Source organism: Asterias amurensis, chromosome 9, assembly GCF_032118995.1.
Source record: "Asterias amurensis chromosome 9, ASM3211899v1".
Taxonomy (NCBI): Eukaryota; Metazoa; Echinodermata; class Asteroidea; order Forcipulatida; family Asteriidae; genus Asterias; species Asterias amurensis.
In genome coordinates this window covers 254,983-278,957 of record NC_092656.1, presented here as the reverse complement: position 1 = coordinate 278,957, position 23,975 = coordinate 254,983, and the positions used below count along the sequence as shown (strand labels likewise).

Genomic DNA, 23,975 nt, shown 5'->3' with positions numbered 1-23,975 from the left:
TTGTGCGCATGATCACGGTCATATTAGTATGTATTTTTTTTTTTTCATGTTAATTGAAATGCAAAACTGCAAGATTTGAACTTTTCAACCACGCCCCCTACTACGTGACTAAATGGATGCCGGCCAAAAGAAGCCTGGATAATTTTATGAACAGATGTGGATGTTTCGTACAAGCTGTGAATCTGGTTCATCTATACTGGTCAATCTGTTGTAACATTTAAACACTACCTATCAGCAAACACACCTGAATGACTGGGATTTCCCCTCTCCAAACAGAACTGAAAAAAAACCCTAAGTCATTCCAAGTGCGTCTATGATTCAAATCTATTTTGAACCGACTCTTCTCACGTCAAGGCAGTGAACATTTGGTTTTGAAACAACAAACATTCGTTTGTTTTGGTTTATGTGGTTGCCATCTTTGTTTCAACCGCCTTTTTTGGACGCTAAACCTGGGTTAGCCTCTACGCAAATAGCAACAGCTGGCTCGGAACATATTTCCGCAACCCAGCTAAGGTGTGAGGAGGTCGTGCATGCCTTATGACACAAGGGAGACCCTTAGTGTCTCTCCCGACGCCCAACGGCAGGAAAACAGAGCCTTACTCGGTGCAAGCTAGCCCTACCTCGGTGTATAGCTAGCCCACCTCATCAGCCAAGCTGCTGAAAGATGTACCACACCGGAGGACAAGTAGACAGATACGAACCCAGGTTCAGCAACCCGCCGAGTTGAGAAGCCGCCACAGCAGGAAACTCTGAAGAGTCAGAAAGTCAACTCCACTGCGGTTGAAGGAACCAGGACTAAGGTAATCGCATTATTAACAGTCTGTGAATCTTTCGTAAACGTTGTCTGTTTTCAAACTCTACTCGTTTCATTTAGATAAGACACAAATCTCGTTCATTTATTTCATCAGTACAACCATACCCATGTATAGAGTGATGAACATGACTATTGTCGCAATTTTCTCGCTGTCAAAAGATGATTTAGTAACTTTGACCAATATCATAAAGGTCATTGAATACCATTAAACAAGTATAGTAAGGTTGACCCAAATTATTCCGCTGACCTGCAGTTTATTGTTTGGATACCATCCGTGTGATTATTGAACTTGCTCTATATTTATGAGGTTATGTCAACAAAATAACGCCAAATAAAACCACAATTTGCCTTCAAAATGTCTACCTTAGAAATTGTGTTTTCAAGCTTTATCGTATTGATGAAAGGCAAAGTACATATGATTACAAAGACCAAGCCTTGTGTTGAACACTAACTGACAAAAACGACAAAAATAGACAATTATTTCCACTCTCATTAATATTACAGAGCTATGCAGCCGACTACGAACCACGAAATGCTAATCAGATCAACTAATTCGCCATCTTGGATTTTCAAAGGTAGGCCATGCCACAATTATTTGTTTTCTCCCTGTACTACAGTAGGTCTACTATGAATTTGTTTCTGATTTGTTAATATCAGAAATTGTCAAGTTTTCAATTAAAACAACATCGATAGTGCACGGAAGCGCTCCTCTTATCGGGGGAATAAAATATCAAATTTTCCTCTAAGAAAAAGCAGTTTTTTCCTTTTATGCATATTTTTGTCCACTAGATTTGGAAAGGAAAAGTACTTTGAATCTTTTCGATTTTTGAAAGTATAAGGAATGTTTACTAATTGAAGAAGACAAATTGAGAAATGTGTTAATTGTTATTCCATTGTTCAAAATGTGGAGGCGTCACCTTGCCGATTGTTAGGCAATGATCTGGGCAATGTTCGCAAACGCGTTTAAAAATAATAAATTGTCAAATTTTAGTTCTGGAAAAAAGTATGTTAATCGGTGAAACAAACGAGTCTTGTAAAACCAAACCAGACAAAACAAAAAAGTTAACACAATTATAAGCAACTGTAATGAGACTGGTTTTTCGGATATTTGTTGCAACCACCAGGTACAATTGGATTTACTGCGCCGAATAAACGATTCGGGGTAAATAAGCCGAATATAAACAGTAATAATGTAGTTCAATACTTTGTGTGTAATATTAACATATTCGTACTCATAAGTGATGACCGTTTTTTGTCCGCAAAATACTATACAAATAGCTTCAATCTAATAATTATAACAAAGTGTCTAGCATTGCTAGGGGTGAACAGGCAGACTTCAACCAACCCATGGAACTGTAATATTTCGATTTAAGTGGAATACCTCAGCGATTTGGTTTCTCAATATCGAATATTCGGAACCAATAATGACATGGAGGGTTTGGTTTCTTTTTACCCCCTAACCAAGCCTCGTAAAGACAACAGTGTCCGGACTCAACATATACCACAAACATTCTTAGAGAAACCCCAAGAAATGTAACTTAAGAAGGGTTTGGTATTATGATATAAGAAGGCGTCGTGTAGGGTTGACAGGATAATTCTTATCTCACAAAGGGGTAAAAATGCTACCCAGCAGGAAAAGATTAATTTCAATTTAAAGGGAATTCAGAAATAACAACAAAATGGTTTTACGAGAGCACGACTTCTGTCTGGAACTCATCGACTTAAAGTGGCAGTGTTTGGTGCTCTATGAAAAATTATGAAATATCTGGCTCGTTATGTTTCATAAACAACATGATTTAATTTGATTTGAAATGGTTTATTTTGACATTATTTAACAGCCAAAGGCTGAATTGCTGTCAAGTTACAAATTTAAAACTTAACATTCGGAAAGGGATTTAAAACCTAATCACATTATCATTAAACGGGGTCAAGTTGTGTTTGAAATAAATGGAGGGATTGTGCAGAAGATATCAAATTAAAGCCCACCAATTCTCGGGGGGGGGGGGGGGGGGGGTTGGTACTATTATCCTCTCAGTCTCACATAAGTATGACGTCCTTCGGAAAACCAAGACACATTGTGAGTAAATTTATCGCACTCTTACCTATGACTATATTTGCAAGATTTCACATTTCAGTCAAATGACTTTGAAAAATGATCCAACTGGATCAGCTGATGCTGTCGTCCAGTTGGTTTAATTTTTACCTCTGTGTCTCATTCTTAAATAAAACAAGTCAAGGCTATAGACATCAATCAGACTGACCCTCAAATTGAATATTGAAGATCAGAATCCAGAACTCATGGGGTGCACGTTAACAATCACAGTAATGCCAAAGTTACGTACGAAATGAACAAGCTCAAACCACCAACCGAGGCGACCCCAAAGTGAACTTTAGCAAATTCAGCTTCGTGCCGAAGCTGCATAAATAGGTTTTTTTTTTATAACCGTGGACCCCAGGCAATGTTAAAAGACCTTCAGTATTTCTATGCCCTAAACCAGCCCCAGAAATTGAAAAAGAATTCTCCTTTTATTGTCTAAGTTTTTACCCCAACCAAGGTTTGTCAGACAAAAGAAAAACAACTCTGAATATAGGGGACCCAGAAAGACATGTTATTCATACCCAAGATGTGGGTTGCTGAAACTTATGAAACCCTAGCCTCTTTTTATTGGGGTTGGGACAAGCTTGACAAAGGGGCAGCTGCTGTGGGCCTAATTCCAACATGATTTTTTTTCATCGCGTAAAAGCAAATTTGAACAAAACACCTCGGAGAAAAGTTTAGCCATTAAATTTCTTTCACAAAGAAAGGGCGGTTAGTGTTAACGTTACTGCCGAAAATATTGATATAAGTGGCCTAAATCCACATGAACATTACACTTGCAGAAGCACATGGGGCGTTCATGGTTTGGTCTCCGGTATGAAATCATAAATCAGTCAAAGGTCAATTACTGAGTAGTGATGTTTTCACACCAACTATTCGCGACTGACCTGTTGTCGCACCTCGATTTCAGGGGACCTGAATTGGTTTAGTAAAGACGTTCCTCTCGCACCTTAGTCGAACAATGACATAACACTCAAGAGTATGATATAAAGGCAAGATGGCTTTTGACTGTGGTGGATATTGTTCAATGTTCTGAACATTTTGTTCATCATCACGTGACCTCCGGCATACATTGTATTCTAGGGAGGAGAAGGGATCGTAGAATCATTTCATTTTGAAAACTTTGAGATTACTTGTTATATGCCTACTAAATTAAGTAGGATTTGAAACTTTGCATAGTGGAAATACAATATAGAAAGGTTTGCGGTAACACCATGTAATGACTATCTCTAATGAGTTGGAGTGGTTCTGAAAAGAACCGTTGGTTTCAACTCGACGTTTCGATCAGTATGCTCTGATCGCCTTCTTCCTTTCTATAGCCTACTATATTGCTTTTCAAGAACCGTTGGTTTCAACTCGACGTTTCAATCAGTATGCTCTGATCGTCTCCTTCCTTTCTATAGCCTACTATATTGCTTTTCAAGAACCGTTGGTTTCAACTCGACGTTTCGATCAGTATGCTCTGATCGTCTTCTTCCTTTCTATAGCCTACTATATTGCTTTTCAAGAACCGTTAGTTTCAACTCGACGTTTCGATCAGTATGCTCTGATCGCCTTCTTCCTTTCTATAGCCTACTATATTGCTTTTCAAGGACACACTGCGATTACCTTTAAGCCACATACCTTTCTCATTAATGATATAATCTGGTTGTTGGTAAAATTCACTGATTGTAATTAAAATGCACAAATAACCCCAATATCTACCATAAAAATAGCTGTTCCCTCACCAGCGATATTGGCGTCCCTTTCAAGCACGTTTTGTAAAGAGCCTATTCGTCTTACTTCAAAGTTAAGGCTTGAAAAAGTCCCAAGTTCCATAGGTCGATCATAACCTTAGTTTTTTACTCTCCAAGTGAAACGTTTTATCCTAAAATGCGAGGAATTGGAAAAAATGCAAAGGCGAAGTAAACACCTTGCTATTACAATTGCCGGGAGTCGTAAATCTCTACACCCAATAATAAATGACTTTGCCTCTCAAGGGACATTTAAACCTCTGGTGAAATGCCCCCATTCTGGTTTTGTGTGGATTTATTTACGACAATGCACGATCACACCGTCCAAGTACAATCCATCCCCTCCATCCCCCCCCCCAATAAAAGAAAAACCTGCGGTTTAGTCAACTATTCGATTTTATGTTGAATAACACCTCTACGTAGAAAATGTTTGGGACTCAAAACCCAGTTGTGACCTCCGACGTCCGAACACTCATTCAATCTCGAATAAAGGCGGCCAGAAAAATTAAACGAAACGGTTTTTCTTCCCGCAGGAACTGATAATAGTCAGAGCAATTAGAGACGGTGAATGCTGGTAGTCAGCCATTATTCTCGGCCAAACATGGCGCCGTTTTATTATCCATTTGTTATTTAGCTACTGGCAGTTATTAACTGAAAACCGCTATTATTTGTTTTTAGTTATGCCTGGTTCGTATATACATGATGCGACTTAAAGAGAGAACTTTATTAGTAGTTTACATTTCACAAAGAGTGAGGGGATACCCAAAGAAACAAATGGTAGATATGTAGACCTCATCCTAATTTGATATACGTCGAGGTCAGACATTTTGCCCAACTGATGTTCATTTTGATATACGTCGAGGTCAGACATTTTGCCCAACTGATGTTCATATGGCCCGACAAATTCATGAATGGTTTGCAAATGGATTTTATTTTTGTCAAGGACAATTTTAACAAATTAGTTTGATTAGGGCCTACATACAAAATGCTATGGGTTTTTCTATTTTAAGGTTTCTGTAAGAATGGAACATTAAAGATGATATAGCCTAGTCTTCGTTCGATTTTCCCCTTATTTTCATACGCGCGAGACTTCAACAGTCTGTCTACTAGCTAGCTTGATTAAACGCGTACATTTTGTAACTTTCATGTGCCATGTAGTATTTGTAGGAGAAGGTGACAGCCCTTTTTCCAAAATTTGTTGTTCTCACCAAACGCACCAAGCTGCAAACGCACCAAGCTGCAAACGCACCAAGCTGCAAACGCACCAAGTATGTAAAAAACACACGGAAAAAAAAACAACGATGAGCATCTCATGCTCGCTGTGCGAAAAGCTCAAAACAATTTCTCGAAATCTACGTGATTTCTAGAATAATTCTCATTTCATTATAACCGGCCCTCCTCGTGTATCTGCGAAACGTTTGCAACCCCATGGGGATACAACATTGACGGCTTGAAACACCTGCATTGGGACCCAATGGACAGGGTGCATTAACTCCTCCGTCGGAATAAAAACCCTCCATCAGGAAATTTACGACGGTCAAATATTAAGTGGGGTCTGCCTTCTGGAAGGAAATAAGCCAAGATACGATAAGATTTTATAAAAGCAGGAAGGTAAGATGAGATCCTGATGTGGGACCAGGATTGCAGGCAGTGGCCGATACTGCACTACTGGGAGTTCAACTTTTATTATCCTTCATAAACCCCCATAAATGTCCTGTCAAGATAAATGGGTGGAAACAAAGCAATATATTTATCTCGATATTGACCTTGGGGTTTAGGGAACGGAAAGTATTCAAGTTCAGTTTTCGTAAACAGGGATGAGAGTATTTGTGGACAATAAAGTCTGAAACTGGGATCCAGTTCTTAGGAGGAATGTTGAAATGATGGCTTGTTGCGCTTATAGTGGGTATGTTGAAATGGTGGCATTTCTACAGTTCAGTTACCCATGTAGTTTTAATAGATTTCAAGGAACTTTTGTGAACAGTGTACCAGCCAGACTAAAAACGGTTGAATTAAGATAACTTCCTCCATCTCATATACAATTTTTTTTTTTTATATAAACAAAAAAACTTGACCTATAAGGTTGAACCCCTAAGACGGACCAACATTTACGAAAACTTGTCAGTAACTCCTTCCATATCTGACACTCTGGATTGTTGTTTGTCCTTTTTCAAATCCTTTCAAATATGCAATACTGAATTTCATTAAAGGGTTTTGTATAATGATTTTGCATTTATCACTCAACAGTCCTGGCAACTGTGACTGAAATATTAACGCTTCATGTACTTCATTGTTTTCAAAATTATACTTGTAGTCACCGAGCAACGAATCGCTGGATTTGTCCACATAGCATCTCAACTTCAATTTGCGACGCGAAAAACATGACCTGTGATTTGAAGTTGATAATTTAAATATGTTAAATTAATGAGTCTGCAATGGTTGGTGAAGCTCAAGAACCGAAACGAAAGTTACAAACATTTACAAAATATCGGAGTTAGTTTAATTTCCTTCCACCAGAGAAAATGTCTTGAAATGTTTTCAGTAACTCTACAAAGTATTGAACTGTAAAACTAAGACCGATTTATTGATACAGAAATATGAAAAAAATTATGTTAAGGCTGACAAATGACCTTAAATTAATAAGCAAGAGGGATAAATATTTACAAATGACAGAATGCCACTTCAAAATATTCCACTTATATTTACAACTTTTTGTAGAGTCAAACATTTACATGTAGGCCTGCTAGCTTTATATAGTACTATACCCTGTATCCAGTCTTAATGTTCATGGGCAACAAAGATTAATCTTTAGTACAAAAACTCTTGTAAAAAGTCCTAGGGCATTCACCGATATAAAATAATCTTATAAACTGTTGTAAGCAAAGCTAAATATACACCTAAAAGCAACTTAAACAATCATTTAACAATTTTACATTTTAACATATGCATTATATTGTGAAAATCAATAACTGCATTTAACATTCGTTTCTTCTTTTGTTCAAATCTTTCCTGGAATGTCAACCCTCATAATAGTGTTGTCAAAAACTCAACTTTGTACACAAATTGAGATCACGAAATTAACAATGTTAAAGGAGAAAACTAGAAGACAAAAAGACAACACGATTTTGAGCGTTAAGTTGAACTTGATTATTTACACAATAACTTGCTAAAGTCAACTTGTAGTTTAAAGAAAGAAACTGTTTTGCTCTCAGTAATTGACGCGGGGATAATGAACGCGCCCTTATGCTGAGACACAATGTGCTACTACAGTCCTACTATAAATGGAAATGCCAGTACATGTATAAGGGAATCGAAGCCCCCCCCCCCCCCCCCCAAAGAAAAAAAGGGATTAAGCCCTCTGAAATTGTTTATTATCACGTTACGAGAAAATAAAAACACGAAAACAAGTAATCAAGACTACATTATATACAAGTAAATTAAACCAAACGTTCAATTAACTGAAACAAGATAATATTACATCAATTAAAAACACAACTTTTGTTCTGCGAATGACGAATTAAAACTCATTATATAAGAATATTAAAATTCATCATTCTGAAAAGGGTTTACTCAAAATGAGCATACAACGTCGTGCTGTTAACATGGTAAAATGATGCACCTACAACCCGATATCAATCGATCATTACATAAAACAGTCTAAATAGACCCTCACTGCAACAAGATCGCTGGGACTGGCCAAACTATCTCTTTATAACAAAAACGTTGTTTAAGAATCGGGTCTTCAGAATTTACTCTTTATAAGCGGAACATCTTTAAGACGCGCTGTTTATAACGGACTGTAGTTATCGATCTTATTTTCGAAACGAAGGTGTTCTTACTTCGAGCTTGAATTTGCAACCACTAGCCCGATACATTTTTTTTTTGCTCTTAAAGATCACCGAAACGTTTACTTCCAAAGAGGGCATGTAAAAGGTTTACAACATTTTCAAGAGGTACAAAGGCAGTCCCAAGTTAAAAGTTTGAAGATCAATGAAACGTTTTCTTCCAAAGAGGGCATGTAAAAGGTTTACAACATCTTCAAGAGGTACAAAGGCAGTCCCAAGTTAAAAGTTTGAAGATCAATGAAACGTTTACTTCCAAAGAGGACATGTAAAAGGTTTACAACATCTTCAAGAGGTACAAAGGCAGTCCCAAATTAAAAGTTTGAAGATCAATGAAACGTTTACTTCCAAAGAGGGCATGTAAAAGGTTTACAACATTTTCAAGAGGTACAAAGGCAGTCCCAAATTAATAGTTCGGACTGCAGCCCAAGAACTTGTTACTTCTTGCTCTTTATTCTCTCGCATTATGACTCTAAACGATCGGAGATGTAACCGGTTTTCATACCCTCTGTAAAGCACATCTTCCTGCCTATGAATATCAACGTTGAAAAGTAAAATGTGTTTGGCAAATTTGGATGTCTCAATATTTCCCCCTTTCTAGTGACGTATCTCACCCTGACCTAAATCCACATCTTTTCATTACCTCCGGCTCCACCTCCCTGCCCCATTCCACCACCACCTCCCATTTTATCGTTTGATCTAAGGTTTTGCAACTCTTGTCTGTCGCGAGGAGCGCCTGGGCTTGAAGGTCCGAACCCAAGTTGGAAAGCTAGGACTTCAAGAACGAATACTATAACAGCGAAACCCATTCCAAGCATGAGAATGAAGTAAACACCCTTGAGGTCAACGGCTGTCAAGGAGAAGAGACCCTGTACCTCCCAGATGGTGGCATCACCTTGGCAAGAACCTTCTTTGTTTATCTCAACCCAAAGTGGATTGTTGCTGTTGTTTTTCCAGATTTCGTCGATGATTCCCTTCTCTTGCAGACGTCTCACGGCATAGGTCAGCTGGTCACGTAGTGGTGATCCTGACTGTACAGCCAGGCCATACTCGACCAGAGCAAAGTGACCACCAGTAATAAAGAGGTCACATGGCCATCTATCTGCCTCTTTCTTAAGCACCTCCTTGTCGTGGATTAAAGCATAACGCCCATTAGATAGACGGACCCTCTGGACAGCTTCCTCTGCACGAACCTCAATCGTGGTTTCATCACCATACATGGAATTAGCTGCATGGATGTACTCCCAGAATCGACGGTAGTCTTCAACGTCGGAGTACTTGAAGAAGTCATAGGCAGGGCTATCCTTAATAAACCCAACATCGACAGTAGTTTCATCCAGAAGACCTCCTACATCACGGACGATACCAATACTCTTAGAAGCTGTAAGGAATGGTGTTAGATTCAAGAGGAATAGAAACACCATAACGATGCAGAAGAAGAACCAGAAAGCTGCCACAATTCGACCTGACCATGATCGGGGTGATGCATCGTAACTCTGCATGAACAGGGTCGTTACAGAGAACCAAAATGAATTCCAAACATTGAAGCTTTGACTCTGTTCCTGTGATGCTTCACCTCGCTCCGATGCCTTCTTCCATTCCTCCTTGTTGAATGCCCCGATGAAAGTCAGTACTACGGTAACAACAATCAGAGCAAAGAGATTGATTAACCAAACATCCCATCGGAACGGAAAGACAGGTGCGAAGGGGTACTCCCAGATCCAACTAGGATGTTTGACCAAGACACCTAGCTCACTCTTAATGAAAGGTACGGTGAAGTCAACATACTCATCACGTAGGGGCGTAACGGCCATGGGGGCAGCAGCGATATCAGCATACTGTAAAGAAACACATTGAGAACTTAATGAATGATCCGGCCGGAAGACAACTACTCAAAGTCCCTTGCTGCTCGACTATAATGCCAGACTGGTGCACTTTTAATAAGAGTCTAAAATTCTCTATATATTTAAGCATAGAGAAAGGAAGAGTGGCTACGAAATTACGATAGGCCCTATGACATATGAGAAGCAGTGAGAAATAACGGGAACCGAAAACACAACAAGCACACACGGATACAATATTTTGCATAACAAAGTATGAAAAGAAAGGCAACCCAAAATAAACATCAAAATGGCAATTAACATCATTCTTCATTTCTAAATAAACAAACAATTCGACTGTTGAGCGATTTCAAATCTCTGTAAAGCAATTCACAATTTTTACAACATTATTCGAAAAGGATTAGAAAAATCTGCTATTGTCTTGAAAGAAGACAAGAATTAGAAAGTGTGAGTTAGTTTTTAAACTTAAAGCAACATTTGCAAGATGACAGCAAATAAAGAGAAATTGACTTACACAAACAAAAAGCAAAATAATACATACCCCATTGACTAGTCTTCCCATCAAGCCACTCCAGCTATGGGAGTCGATATCGTATCTACCGTAGTCTCCATCGGAAACCAGCTCCAGTTCGTAAGAGAAATCGTGGCCAAGTTCTTCTTCCATGAGCTTCTTAAGATGTTTCAAGAACTCTGGGATGAAACCTTGGATACCGACGCGACTGTCATCCAAAAGATAAGGAGGCTCCTGTATTGGGGGAAAGAGGGGTTAGGCAAGTTAGGGGTTTAATCTTAACATTGTTGTATCTTGTGGTTGGTATCAGTTTCAAATCAGTTATTGATCTCACAGGTCGACACAAAACAATTACAGTATAAAAATATAAATATAACACAACAGGCAAGAGATATAAAAATGTAAAACAACAGATTACAGATTACGGTAAACATTCCAAAGATCAGACAACAGCACAGGAAGAATTACGAAGTAAACTAAAACACAATCTATTTGTTAATGTTGGCAATGAACCCTCTTGTGAACCTATACTAAAACAACCGTCTTCTTTATCGAATATGTTTCTCATACAGGACTCTTAATGTGATTATAATGAATAATAACGAATCTAAACAACAAACGATTTTACTTTAACAATCTGAACTTCATTCAGGCTTGATACCTTGAAAATAGAACAATAATGATAAGTACAGCTCACGAAAACTCAGGTTTGATTTAATAAGTTAAACATTGCAAACTTTGCAAAACAATTTCGGGATTAGTTTCAAGAATGTTAAGAATTGGTTAAGGTGCTTTCGTAGGTGGTACTTTTACTTCTATACTAATCCTTATGTTTACACAACCGACAGTGCACATATTTATTTTGAGAAGCTGTTTTTATGTCGTAGTCGAGCGAAATTCCACCAGATTTAGTCATATGAAAACGCATAATGGAAATATTGTCACGGTTGGTCAATAACAGAGGATTGAATGTGAAGTCTAAAGCTTTGCATTTGAACGGGCTAGATCGCTCATCCATTCATGGCACTGCCATTCAGCAGCCCCCACAAACAGGTCAAGGGTTATTATTTACTTTAGGGTTTAATAAGGTATATCTGTCTCCACTCAACTGCAAATGGGTGCTAGTTCAAACAAACAACCTTATTGATGTTGTTTTGAATCAATTAAGACAAAAGTATACTGAAATACCATGGATCCTTTCTCTTTGTTCTCTCCTTTATCTCTTGTTTCCATACTTATCATTCACACCATGCATAGCTTCAAACATCACTTATGAATCAATTAGAATAAATGACATGCTTCTACAAACTTAGAACCCTAATATTCAGATCGAATCCTCGACTTACCTCCAATGATACGATTCTTATGGTATCCACAGCAGCATTCCTAAATGGGTTCATGGATAGACGGGTTGGGCTGTGCCATTTACCGGGGTTTCTTAGCTCCCAGTTACGAATACTTTGAGTCCATTTTCCCATTGGGTGGATTTCCTTTAAAATAGAAAGGAGGAAGAATACAGTTACCAGTCAAAACCCATGTTAGAATAAAAGAACTGTTTCTTGGGATATAAGTCAATATCAGATCAAATTGGGCTATTAAGCTGTAGGCCTACATTCATCAGGACAACCATTTTTTATAAATAATTATTATTATTGGTTTATTAAAAATTCAATCGAAGCCCAAGAGCCGATTGAGTTCATTGAAATATATACATTAAAAAGAATGCGTTCACAGAAAAATAATTCTGAAACGTGGATCTGTACACTGCCTACCTCAACAGAATTGTGAACATACACAGTTTCTCCCTTTCCCATGTAGATATCGATTGTGTAATTTGTTCGGTCGCCATTACTGTCGAAAGACACTGTGCCGCTAAGACCTTCAAATGTCACCTGCAAAGGAAAAAAAAGAAAAATGTAAGACCGACCTGTGAAATGCTAGACACTGGATACAAAATGCCTCAGGTCAAATCAACACTTATTTCAATATTTTATAAAAGAAGGGAAAAGTCAAAACATTTAGAACAATAATTCAAGTAAGGAAAATAATCAAGAACTGGTTGGGAAAAGTAATTAATGCAAACAAAAATATGAATAATGCAATACGTATAATACAATGTGGTGATGGTTACGGAGCAAACCAACATGGGGGACATTTACAGAAGCCAAAAAGACTCAATTTGAAATGTCAATCTTACCAATACAAAGCGAAACAATTAACATCAAAAACACAACCAAACAATTGCAGTATGGATAAACAATTAACCTGGCAGAAAAGAATGAAAGATAAATCCGAAATAAACTCACACTCTTAAGATCTTCCTCGAGTGGGCTAACAACATAATTTTCACTTGACTGGCAAAGAATTGGAGTCTGTGGATATCTGTTGTTTCTTAACTTGTACTTCGTTAGGGCATGTTTGAATAGAACCACAGCATCATAAGAAAGTCTCAACCGAAATGGCCACTCCTCAATTGGCTCTGCTTTCTGGGTTGAAAGGTCAGACGCTACATTGTTCACAGTCTGCATCTGGAGGCGTGTTATGTAAGCCCCGCCCCTTTTAATCCTCGCAACATCGTCCCAAGTCAGTGGCATGTTCTGTGATGAGGTAGAATTTAAAGTTGTTGTTATAGTACAATCATCAATGTTAGGATTCTTATCAAATATGACATGTTTCTTGAAGTTAATTCCAACGTAAAGTAAAGTATATGTCTTTATTATCCCTGGCAGTCCTTGTGCAAGAACGCAAGTATTGCGACATGACCAGACTGGGGATTCGAACCCACATTCTGTAAATGATAGAACTTGATTCCATCACCCTAGGCCGGTCATCAACGACACCCTACACACATCACAAAATGTGTCACAGTCCACGTATCTGCATCTAGCCCTCTTTACACAATATACTAAAAAACAAATCTCCTGTAAAATGTTAAAGGTCCATCAATATACTGTACCCACCACATTGCCAAGCATCCAATGGTAAGAATCCTTCATCATGTCTTTGTCCATAGCCTGAAGGGATAAAAAGGAAAGAAATGAAGAAAAAAAACTTTAAAAAAGCTTTAGACAAACACAATGCAATTATGTATTTACTATTAAAATACATATACAAAAATACGTATCAAAAAGGCATATCAAAAATACACATTAAAAAATATATCAAAAATACATATCAAAAATGCATATCAAAAATGCATATCAAAAAATACATTTCAAAAATGCATATCAAAAACACATGTCAAATTTACATAGAATCTAATTATGACACACCACTCTATATTAATCATAAAAAGTGTCAGAGACTATTACATAATAACAAACATAGAGAGGAGACAGTTTTAATAAATTGAGGGAGTTGACATCTATTATCGTACATTTATAGCTGATAATAAATGAAAAATAAAAGGTAATGACGTCAGAAAACTGCACAGAATAAGGTTTACATAAACATGTTAAAGGCAGTGGACACTATTGGTAATTACTCAAAATAATTATTGGCATAAAACCTTACTTGGTAAAGAGTAATGGGGAGAGGTTGATAGTATAAAACATTGTGAGAAACGGCTCCCTCTGAAGTGACGTAGTTTTGGAGGAAGAAGCAATTTTCCACGAATTTCATTTCGAGACCTCAAGTTTGGAACTTGAGGTCTCGAAATCAAGCATCTGAAAGCACACAACTTCGTGTGACAAGGGTGTTTTTTTCTTTCATAGTTATCTCGCAACTCCGACGACCGATCGCGCTCAAATGTTCACAGGTTTGTTATTTTATGCATATGTTGAGATACACCAAGTGAGAAGACTAGTCTTTGACAATTACCAATAGTGTCCACTGCCTTTAACGGAATGTTTTACAAAGTAAACAACTTCCTATTGTCTGACCATTCAGAATCATCCACGAGGCCAGTACTATATCATGATTAATACTGGTAAATAGCATGACAATTATGGAATAAAACAACATTTTGAAAGAAAGTAAGACAAGGTACCAACCAATCTGACAACTTTCATTGCATTCTCTTGGTATTCGCAGTAAAGTAGAAGATTCTTAACTGCGGATGTCTTCAGTGTTTGAGTCAATGCATCATGATCCAATACGCTCAATAACTTGACATTCCAGCCGTAGATTTCAGCAAAGTCCATCATCTTTTCAGCCATATGGAGTCCTACAAATTGGAACAATTTTAAAGTGATTTGGTTTTAATCGAAATTTAGACAAATTTAATGGTTTTGTTGCAGTGGAAATAAAGTAACCCTTGAACTGTATTAAACTTGAAAGCCTTATACTTAAGAAGTCTGAACCACGAAACAATTAAAATAATACAATTTAGGGGAGAAACAAGGGGATGAAGATATGATTAAATGCGACATAAATTCAAATCATCTTTGCCTAGACATTTTACAACAGCATTTAAGCAAATAACGATATGTTAAATGAGTATCAATCATTGTTTAAACACTGGTTACCTCAAGTGTAAACACTTTGCTTGTTTTGTCTAGTGCCAGTTTTCTCCTTTAAATCAAACTCTATGCCCGAACCAGATAGTTTCATGACTATACAAACGTGCAATTTATTGTTAGTTATCAATCCACAAGTTTGCTTTGGATCACGCTTTGTCTTGATCATAATATGGGAGCATTAGTGTGTGTTTTACTTTCCCCTGTAATTATAGTAAGTACTATAGTATATAGCACAGGTGTTAAACATGTTATTGTCATATGTATCTTTCTGATGTATTGATGATCACAGTGTAAGGGTCAAATGAAGTTGCATTTCACACTCAACAAATCAATCTATTTATACCATTTATTTTTCACATCTGAAAAAGAAGAGATAATGGCATTTTAAACACCAGTTTTTAGTTGACCACAGTACAAGTTTAGGAAGTGGTTTTCACTAGCCCATAGCAACTACTACATGAAGGATGTGCTATTGTTACGGGTGAGATTTGAGGGTTTCACTAAATTAAGGAGGCAACTGGATTAATGACTTAGGTTAATTTGATATTCTAAGAAACATTGGGTATTTACAGACACTTACCAGAGTCTTGATCGTACAGAACAATGAAGTCATACCACTTGGTATAATTGATAAGCCCAACCAGCAAATCAGAAATATCATCGGTAGTGGGCAGCAATTTGATGGCTTTAGAGCCTTGAGCCTGATCTAATGCAATGGTTGGACTAACTGCATCACTGACCATCCCTCCAACGGATCGGCAATTCACGCATAGATCATTAGGAATCATAAGGCCATTGATACGAGCGGAAGCCACAGATGGACATACATCTAAAAAAAGGAATGACAAAATGATGTCAGCTCAAAATGTGAAGAAGAAAAATGCCCAAAAGAAACAAGCAAATAATAATAAATCACACAAAGAAACAAGGAGAAAATGCCTTTGTGCCTTTTCAAAAACGGCGCATAAAGGCTTAGAGCACACTTACCTAATTTGAGAGCCTGGTATGGGTTAGTGCTGAACTGTTTCACGTAAGGTGGAGTTTGTGATATACGGGATTGGAAATGCGTAACTCTCAATTGATCTCCATTTCGGTCTTCTGTATTCACGTATCGAACGGCATCATCAACAATCTTCTTGTATTCATCGTCAATGTGTGAAACACTGCCGTAAAAAGATTCTGCACAAAAACATCAAAGCAAAAGTCAAACTTTAAATATGAGGTCTTTTGGTGTAGAATGACTTCTTTCACAGAATATTTTTCACAACAGGTGCTTTGCAATAGGAGCACATCATACTGATAAACAAATAAAAGTATTAACAAATTAATAACGAATAATGGAAATATAGATTCTTTAATCAATGTGAAGGGGGGATTTAAAATGATAATACAAACATTTCAGAATACCTTCCATTTTCTAATTTCCTATATATGTATATTTTCAGGTATTAATGGCTGATGTCGGGACATTTATAGGGACAGTTATAGTGACGTCATGATGACGACACGTGCAGCGGTTTGATGGTATGTATTGCCGTTTAAAGAGTTGAAAAAAATGTTTTTGTTTTCTGTCTTTCTTTATTTTCATTTTTGCTTTAAAATTTAACTCATTTTATAATAATTACTACTACCTTCAACATTCTAATGTTTTATTGCAACTTGAAACACATAACGAAATATAATGACTCAAATAACTAGAATGTATAGACCAGAACGATTTATTTTGGCGATATATAGCAATGGGTCCACACTACCAGCATACCCGTTCATTTAGTAACTATTAGAGTGTCATACCATCATTCCGCTTAGGTGACTTCTATTTAAATTATATTCAAATTTATTATGACGTCGGAGAAAAAAACACTGATGGTGATTGATTCTTTTTCTGAAAACCAAGATTCTTGATCATGCGAAATTCAGACGCCATTTTTTTGAAACATTGTGAGCATTTACTCAGAGAAAACCTTCGGTATTTGTATGTCTCACTCATTACGATCAATCAATGTTTCTGTCGTAAATTTTACAGAAATTATAACAAATATTCAAATGAGCCACTGGGAAACAATCCACACAAAAACAACAACTAATGGGCAAACGGATCTATAAAGTCACGACAAAGCAATTTCCCATTGAGAATTCTTATTGGTTTATGAAACAGCGCCCTCTGTCTAGCACTGGGGCGTTGCCATTCCCGCGTTTTTTCGACAGCAATTTCGATTAAAACACAAGTTGGAATCAACTGACAAAGAAAATTGTACGTGTAAATGTAAATTACTCTTAAATACAAGCGAAAGTGGAACTCTTCGTGTTTTTAAACAAAAAGTTTGGGTATGGACCTTAGTTTGTCACGAAGAAAATAGATATGACTGTTGGTAACCTTTTGTGCTTCACTAGCAGTCACCAAGGCCCACTCCAAATTGTAATAAAAATGGCGCCCAAAAAGAAACGACCGTTTCAGGCAACGGCAACCAGTTGCCTGCACATACCATTGGAAGGCCAGCCATCTTTTGTGCGTAATAAGTCAACCGAGACAGGCCGGTTTCAGTTGCCTTCCAATAACAATGTTGTTGTAATGCTTTATTATGCAAAGTAGACTAGTATGCAAATGAGATGCACTGTTGAGCCACACCCCAACCAGTGACTGGCCTTGCAAGTTGCAGAGCATGGCGTGTTGATGACGGGGGTTGTGTGTGTGTCACAATAGGGAAGAGTTATTGTGAATAATTATTTAGAATAAAATCGAATATATAATACAATTAGAGATTATTCATATGACTATTAATCAATAAAGGTGTCCGCAAACTGATGGTTTATATCAGACGTTAATAGAAGCTGACATTAATATGTATTTCAGGACTGTATTAAAAAAAAGTTAAACAAAAATACAAGCTTTCTGTTTTCTGCCACTAACTGTTGTGGGAGACATGATTTGTAGTCCCAGGTTTATTCCTTATTGATGTTAAATTTAACACGATGGTTTTAATTGCTATCCACAGTGAAAACAGCTGGGCTAATGGAGTGAAAATAACCGACAAACTCGAAAGGAGTTCGAAGGTACAATACTTTAAATAATCAATTACTTTAAAGATGAACAAACCAGAACAATTTATACAACTAAAAGGTTAAATAACAATCTACATAAAGATTTTCATGTCAAATAAACAATCATAAACCATTCAAACGGCTACTCTGTCACCACAAACACAATTTTGTTGACGAAAATTACGAGTCATTCACTAGGGCCTGTATCTCACATACAAATGTACTTCTGTGAAATGTTGGGCCTACTTACTCCCCGGCAAAAAGAATTTAATAAATAAAGGAAATAAATAAATAAATAAATAAATAAATAAATAAATAAATAAATAAATAAATAAATAAATAAATAAATAAATAAATAAATAAATAAAAAACCAATTAAATGGGGAAAACTCTAAACCAATCTTTATTTCAAGAAGACATAAAAGCTCCATGAAAAGTTATCACATATATATTTACAGTTTCGTTTTAGAATTCCCAATAACAAAGTTTTGTTGTAGAAACAATTGAACCCAAGGACGTTCTGCAAACCATAAATTTAAGGAATCTTATTTACGGTCAATGGTAGTTGCAAACGTCAGATTGACCCAAGTGCATAAATTACATGTACTTCTTGACCCAGTCGTGGTCAGCAGGTGTCATCCACGTCAAGATGTCCCAGGACCAAAACAAAAACATATGATAATTGTACCCAGGAATGTTGCCATACCAACGGCCAGATTGTTCGTAATCCAGCCCAGGCCTCCAACAGAGGTCCAATTACTGCGATATGTAGAGTGCTTTGGCTTTGGTTTAACTTCCTCCATGAAAGCAACTGCCGACCTGTAACTGACCTAAGTACCTGTACCTCAAAGCATAGATACTGAACAATGTTTTGACTTACCAACTGACGAAAAATATCTTGCAAGTTTTATGGTTTTACTACGCGGAAACAGTTATTGATGCTATTACTTGTGAAAATTTGAAATAATGCACAGGTTTTCACACGAACATAACAAAATTAAGTTTCGTTTTCGTTTAGTAATTTAGATTGACACGGCCAGGAACAAATTTACACTTGTGACCTGTGAAAATCCTGACCAAACTATGATAAAATGAGCGTACGAGGACTTTTGGATAAAGGAGGAGGGTGAATTTCCCGAGAAATTGTACACTAACAGCACAAGTTCCACTTTCTTGAAGCGCGTAAAAACTATTTTTGTTTTCTATATTTTCGTATTCCATGTCAATTTCCCCCCTTCTTAATTTGCCTGAATTTGGGAATGCAGTTGCCCACTTGTTCCCTATGTTGTACGAGTAAATGATGAACAAATTAGAAGCGTTCTAAAAAGTTTCCATTCTGATTCAACACACGTTTGAATATTTGCTTGCTGACTTCCTCCTAAAAATAATAAAACCTCTTTCAAAAATGCTCTCGACACAATAGATCACATAGTTCCCATGCGCTGGGCCACTCTGGACATGTTTTTAGTCAGAAGGACATCGTGGTAGGATTTGGGGCATTCTTTGAGGGTGATTTGGATTATGACGCAGGACAACTGAAATTCTTTTCCCTCGTAAACTGTCGACTCTCTATTCACAATTCGAAAATTCATTGTAGATGACTAATAATTCCGATCATTCAGAACACAATAAACGGTTGTTAAACTGTGTTGGGCTTTCGCATATTAATATAGGGGTGTGCATTTCCCCCCTCACACAGGGGTAAATAACCAGCGGTCTCATGCTACTCAAGTTATGTTGATTGTTCGAGAAAAGTGACTACGTGCAAACAAAAATGTTCATATTCTGTTTAAATCTTGACAGCAACTGTCAACTTTATCGACATAATTCACGAGGAGACAAACATTTCAAGGAAAATGTTAGATTTGCTGACAAAGATTTTACTTATTGTTTTTTTAAACACTGACAGCAACTTTTAACCATGGAAGGAGTCATCCATGGTTAAACGGACATAATTCACAAAACCCATACAGTTCAAGGAAAGTTGTAAAGTGTAGTTCAATGACTACCCCCCCCCCCCCAACCCCATCATAACGTTTTCACAGAAAAACAGCAGATTTAACAAATACATCCAAACACAGATTATTTCTCAACCATACCGTATTTTTTAAACGTCAAGAGTATGAACTTCATTTACACAACAGTGTTCTTTCCAAAGACATTGTTTGATTAAGTTCAAGAAACACTACAAAAAGAACCTTTTAACCACTCTTGTACATGAAACTAGCAAGGAAATCGGTGTACTTTTTGAACAGTGCAAGTAACAAGTGGGATGATGCACATGATGAACAATTTAGTATATATCAAGTTTGCAAACCTTATTAGATAAACTGCTGCTTTTTCGTAAAGAGGAGCAACAGGTCTCACGAAAGAAACAAAAATTGTCACGGACATGCCTTTTTGTAAAATACAATCTTACGGTAAAATGGTCCCTGTGTATGGACCGCTTTGAAGGCATTTGTTGTCTATAAAAGCCCTTTCTACCCCAAAAGCTTTGGGTGATACATTAAGCACGATCACTGAATGACAAAAGATTTGTTATGTTTCCCCCTTCCATTTTGTACAGAAAAAACCCACTCGCCGTGTGAAAAAGGCGACCTGACAAAGTAAAAGGAATTCTTTACAAAGCAATCTTTTGGTTTGGTTATGAGTATACAATCAGAGGGTTCAATGGCAGGAACTTATTAATCTATAAGCCAAACAATATTTCAGAAATAAAACGCCATGGTTCACACAGGAGAAGCTGGGCTAGATTTAACTCTTTTTTTTTTGTTAAAAGAAATCTATTTTCATTACTACAAATAATTCATTGCAGCACTTCGCCGAATAAAGTTATCTCTGTCCTTTTCGACCAAATGTTTTTCAAAGTGGTCAACTAAATAATTGTTTTGAATACATTGCATATAAAACGAATAAACTCATTTTCTGTACCGGTAAACCACCACACATTTATCACGCATACCATGGTCTTGAGGAAATGTTCTGAAATTATTGATATATTTTGAGAAGAATTATAGTATCTTAATTATGTTTAATGTGCCTTTGCAAAACCACTCCATGGTCAACCATGGAGAAGGGAACATTCCTCTTTGGTCTGGTTCACCCAAAACCAAAATGTTTGGACTTTGGCAAGATTGATAATAATATGCCAGGCATCCCTCTGGCCAAGCATGGAGGAAATAAGAACACAGTGATAGGCAATCGGACAACATCATGAAATTGGGGTTTTATTGATGTAATTATAGTATTCATTGGGGCAAGAGCTTCCATTGAATGATATTAACAACAAACATCACACTGATTAACATTATCATCTGATTGATTTTATTCTAGATGCTCTGTAGTAACATTCTCCTCTGTGTCTGAGGTCAAATTCATCACACTATGATCGTAGGTGGTTTGGTGCTCATCATGGATCAAACACGACAGGTTGGTTGTGAAGGCTACGATGTATTCAAATACAATGTATTGTATGTGTGTACATGTAGACATAGGATAAAATTAATGCAAAATGGCATCTACAACTTGTTCACTCTAGACTTCAAAAGATTCAATAAATAAAATGTTACAGTGTTAGCCAGTTTGTTTAAAATAATGGTTTTGGATCAGAGCCTTGTTGGTGGTCCTGTATAATCATGGAGGTAGAAATACCTCCATGTGGTATGGACGGTAGTAAAATATGCCCCCTGCTGAACACCTGGTGGGTTTAGACCGATCATGCTGTTTTATGTTCTCAGTGAAAACTGGCATTCCAGCAGTTTAAGAACATATTCTCCTTAAAGAGCCGTGTTAATACAGCCCCTAAGTGGAATTCATCAAAGAAACTCACACTCATGAACTCGTCGTTTCCAAGAGCTACACTGAAGACACCAACCGGCGCAGCGGCCATTTTGAATTCTGATTTTGACCGTATTCATGCAGTCGGTCTGATCTTAATGTAATGTTAAATTCAGAATAATGTATACTGACAATAATGTATTTATATTTTTTTTTAACCATCCAACAATCGTAAGTAATAGTTCTGAATTAATTTATATTGCAGGAAAGGGACAATGACCTTTGCAATTAAGTCGTGCCTCTGGCCACCAGGCCCTGTAGAATTGCAAAACGACTTCTCAAATCGGCAGGACACCAAACACAGGTTTATTTGTTTCTTCACAACTTACCGAAAGTGAAATCCTCTGCTGAGATGGTAGCAATAAGTAACATCAACGCCTGCAGGAGCAGGGGTATCTTCCTCCAACCCATGTTCCAATTCTCTAAGATTCTCTATCAAGACGTCTTGCTTGATGATGGCGCTGAAACAGCTTCAAGAAGTTTTCAATCTCCCTATTCAGTCGTGCGGTTCAACGGGAGAAACAGCCCTTTTCTCCTTTTTGAAACACAATACACGGCTTTGCTAACCATTCGCTCACCGCGTACACACATTCCTTATTAAGAATGCAAGAATTACGTATTGATGTTTTTTGAGTGAACGCGTCATCCTGTCACTCAACAAAACCACGCCCATTTCTCGAAGACACCATTTTGCTGAAAGGGGTACAAATAAACAAGTATTGTGAGGGGATGTGTAAAATGTCCAGGGAGGGGTCATTATGTCTGATAGTAGATCTTTGTCGTTGTCAAAGATCAGTAATCAAGCCAGCCGTTACATGATCCACACTAAGTGTAAACCATGCATTTTGGTACTAATCCTACCTCCATGCTATGATCAATGTTAACACGACCTACGCTGTAATAACCAAGCATTGTGGTCACCGTACACCTTTGTCCGAACCTTTTGGGAACATAATTGCAAAAGAAAATACAATATTGTGTAGTTTATATTATTGTCTTATGGTTTCATCTTCAAGGGAAAGTAAATGATAAATCTACTTGGATGTCATGGTCATAGGCAACAAAATAATGCACGTTTTTCCATAATTATTTTGTGCAATGGAGTGTTGTAGAGCGTTTCAATCAAAATGGTTTCGTTTCGTTCCGAAACAGTCTTCAAATACTTAAAATTATTCTCACAAAAAACCCCATCAAAAACGTGACTTGTAACGTATTTCCAGCCTAAAGCAGTTATTTGAATTCCTTCTAGATATTTTCAATCACTAACCTGTATTTATGTTTTGACAAACTGACGTTTTGAAATGTTGAGCAATAAAATACTGAGAAGTAATGTTGGTGTTGTGAAATTTGTTTTCTTCCTTTATCACGAGTACAAACACACCGGTAGTTCAGCGGGATTTCCCCCACGGGTTCACCAGAAGCTCCAAGGGAGCAACTCTTTGACCCGTGCGCTGTGAATTTATCCCGTTTCCAAGAAACATTTCTTAAATCTTTTCAGAATCTAATCGAAATCGGTATGCCTCAATTAAACATAGTTTTTTATTATGCGAAGTAAAAAAGAAAGGGGGATGATCTCTCTAAATTCGGGGATTTTATATTTACGTTTCCATACACATGGCAAAAATTGAAAACAATATTGTTCAATGTATGTGGTGAGGTTGTCAAGCTGGATTTAGGAAATGTCTCTGCGTGGAGGGGGGGGGGGTCTCCTTCTGCCCATCTCCCCTATTTAGGTTACTGTAGTGTACCTAGTCTCGGAACAAACAGCTAGACATAAAGAAAATAGTTTCAAGGTAA

At 37.2% G+C, this 23,975-nt stretch overlaps 1 protein-coding gene and 2 long non-coding RNA genes across 3 annotated transcripts; 2 read left to right on the top strand and 1 right to left on the bottom strand.

The window, feature by feature from the left end:
- Positions 1-67: 67 nt before the first annotated feature.
- Positions 68-22,509, top strand: LOC139941559 (uncharacterized). The gene is made up of 6 exons (XR_011786608.1): positions 68-800; positions 1,319-1,389; positions 16,745-16,823; positions 18,296-18,353; positions 21,675-21,770; positions 22,384-22,509. It is a non-coding gene; the product is annotated as an uncharacterized lncRNA (long non-coding RNA).
- Positions 5,335-7,974, top strand: LOC139941560 (uncharacterized). Its single transcript, XR_011786609.1, has 2 exons — positions 5,335-5,462; positions 5,508-7,974. It is a non-coding gene; the product is annotated as an uncharacterized lncRNA (long non-coding RNA).
- LOC139941558 (glutamate receptor 1-like) lies at positions 7,123-23,411 on the bottom strand. The gene is made up of 10 exons (XM_071938114.1): positions 22,508-23,411; positions 16,287-16,478; positions 15,880-16,128; positions 14,832-15,004; positions 13,800-13,853; positions 13,146-13,436; positions 12,612-12,731; positions 12,186-12,329; positions 10,870-11,073; positions 7,123-10,325 (listed from the first exon to the last, which is right to left on the bottom strand). Exons 1-10 carry the CDS (start codon positions 22,587-22,589, stop codon positions 9,108-9,110), a joined length of 2,727 nt encoding a protein of 908 aa, XP_071794215.1. The 5' UTR covers positions 22,590-23,411; the 3' UTR covers positions 7,123-9,107.
- Between the last annotated feature and the right edge of the window lie 564 nt (positions 23,412-23,975).

Excerpts from the sequence above, each read along its gene's own strand:
- LOC139941558 (XM_071938114.1), bottom strand. The coding sequence starts at position 22,589 with ATGGGTTGGAGGAAGATACCCCTGCTCCTGCAGGCGTTGATGTTACTT. Across the intron at positions 16,129-16,286 it reads ATACCAGGCTCTCAAATTAG|ATGTATGTCCATCTGTGGCT; the intron begins GTAAGTGTGCTC and ends TCCTTTTTTTAG. Across the intron at positions 13,437-13,799 it reads ATTGGATGCTTGGCAATGTG|AACATGCCACTGACTTGGGA; the intron begins GTGGGTACAGTA and ends ACCTCATCACAG.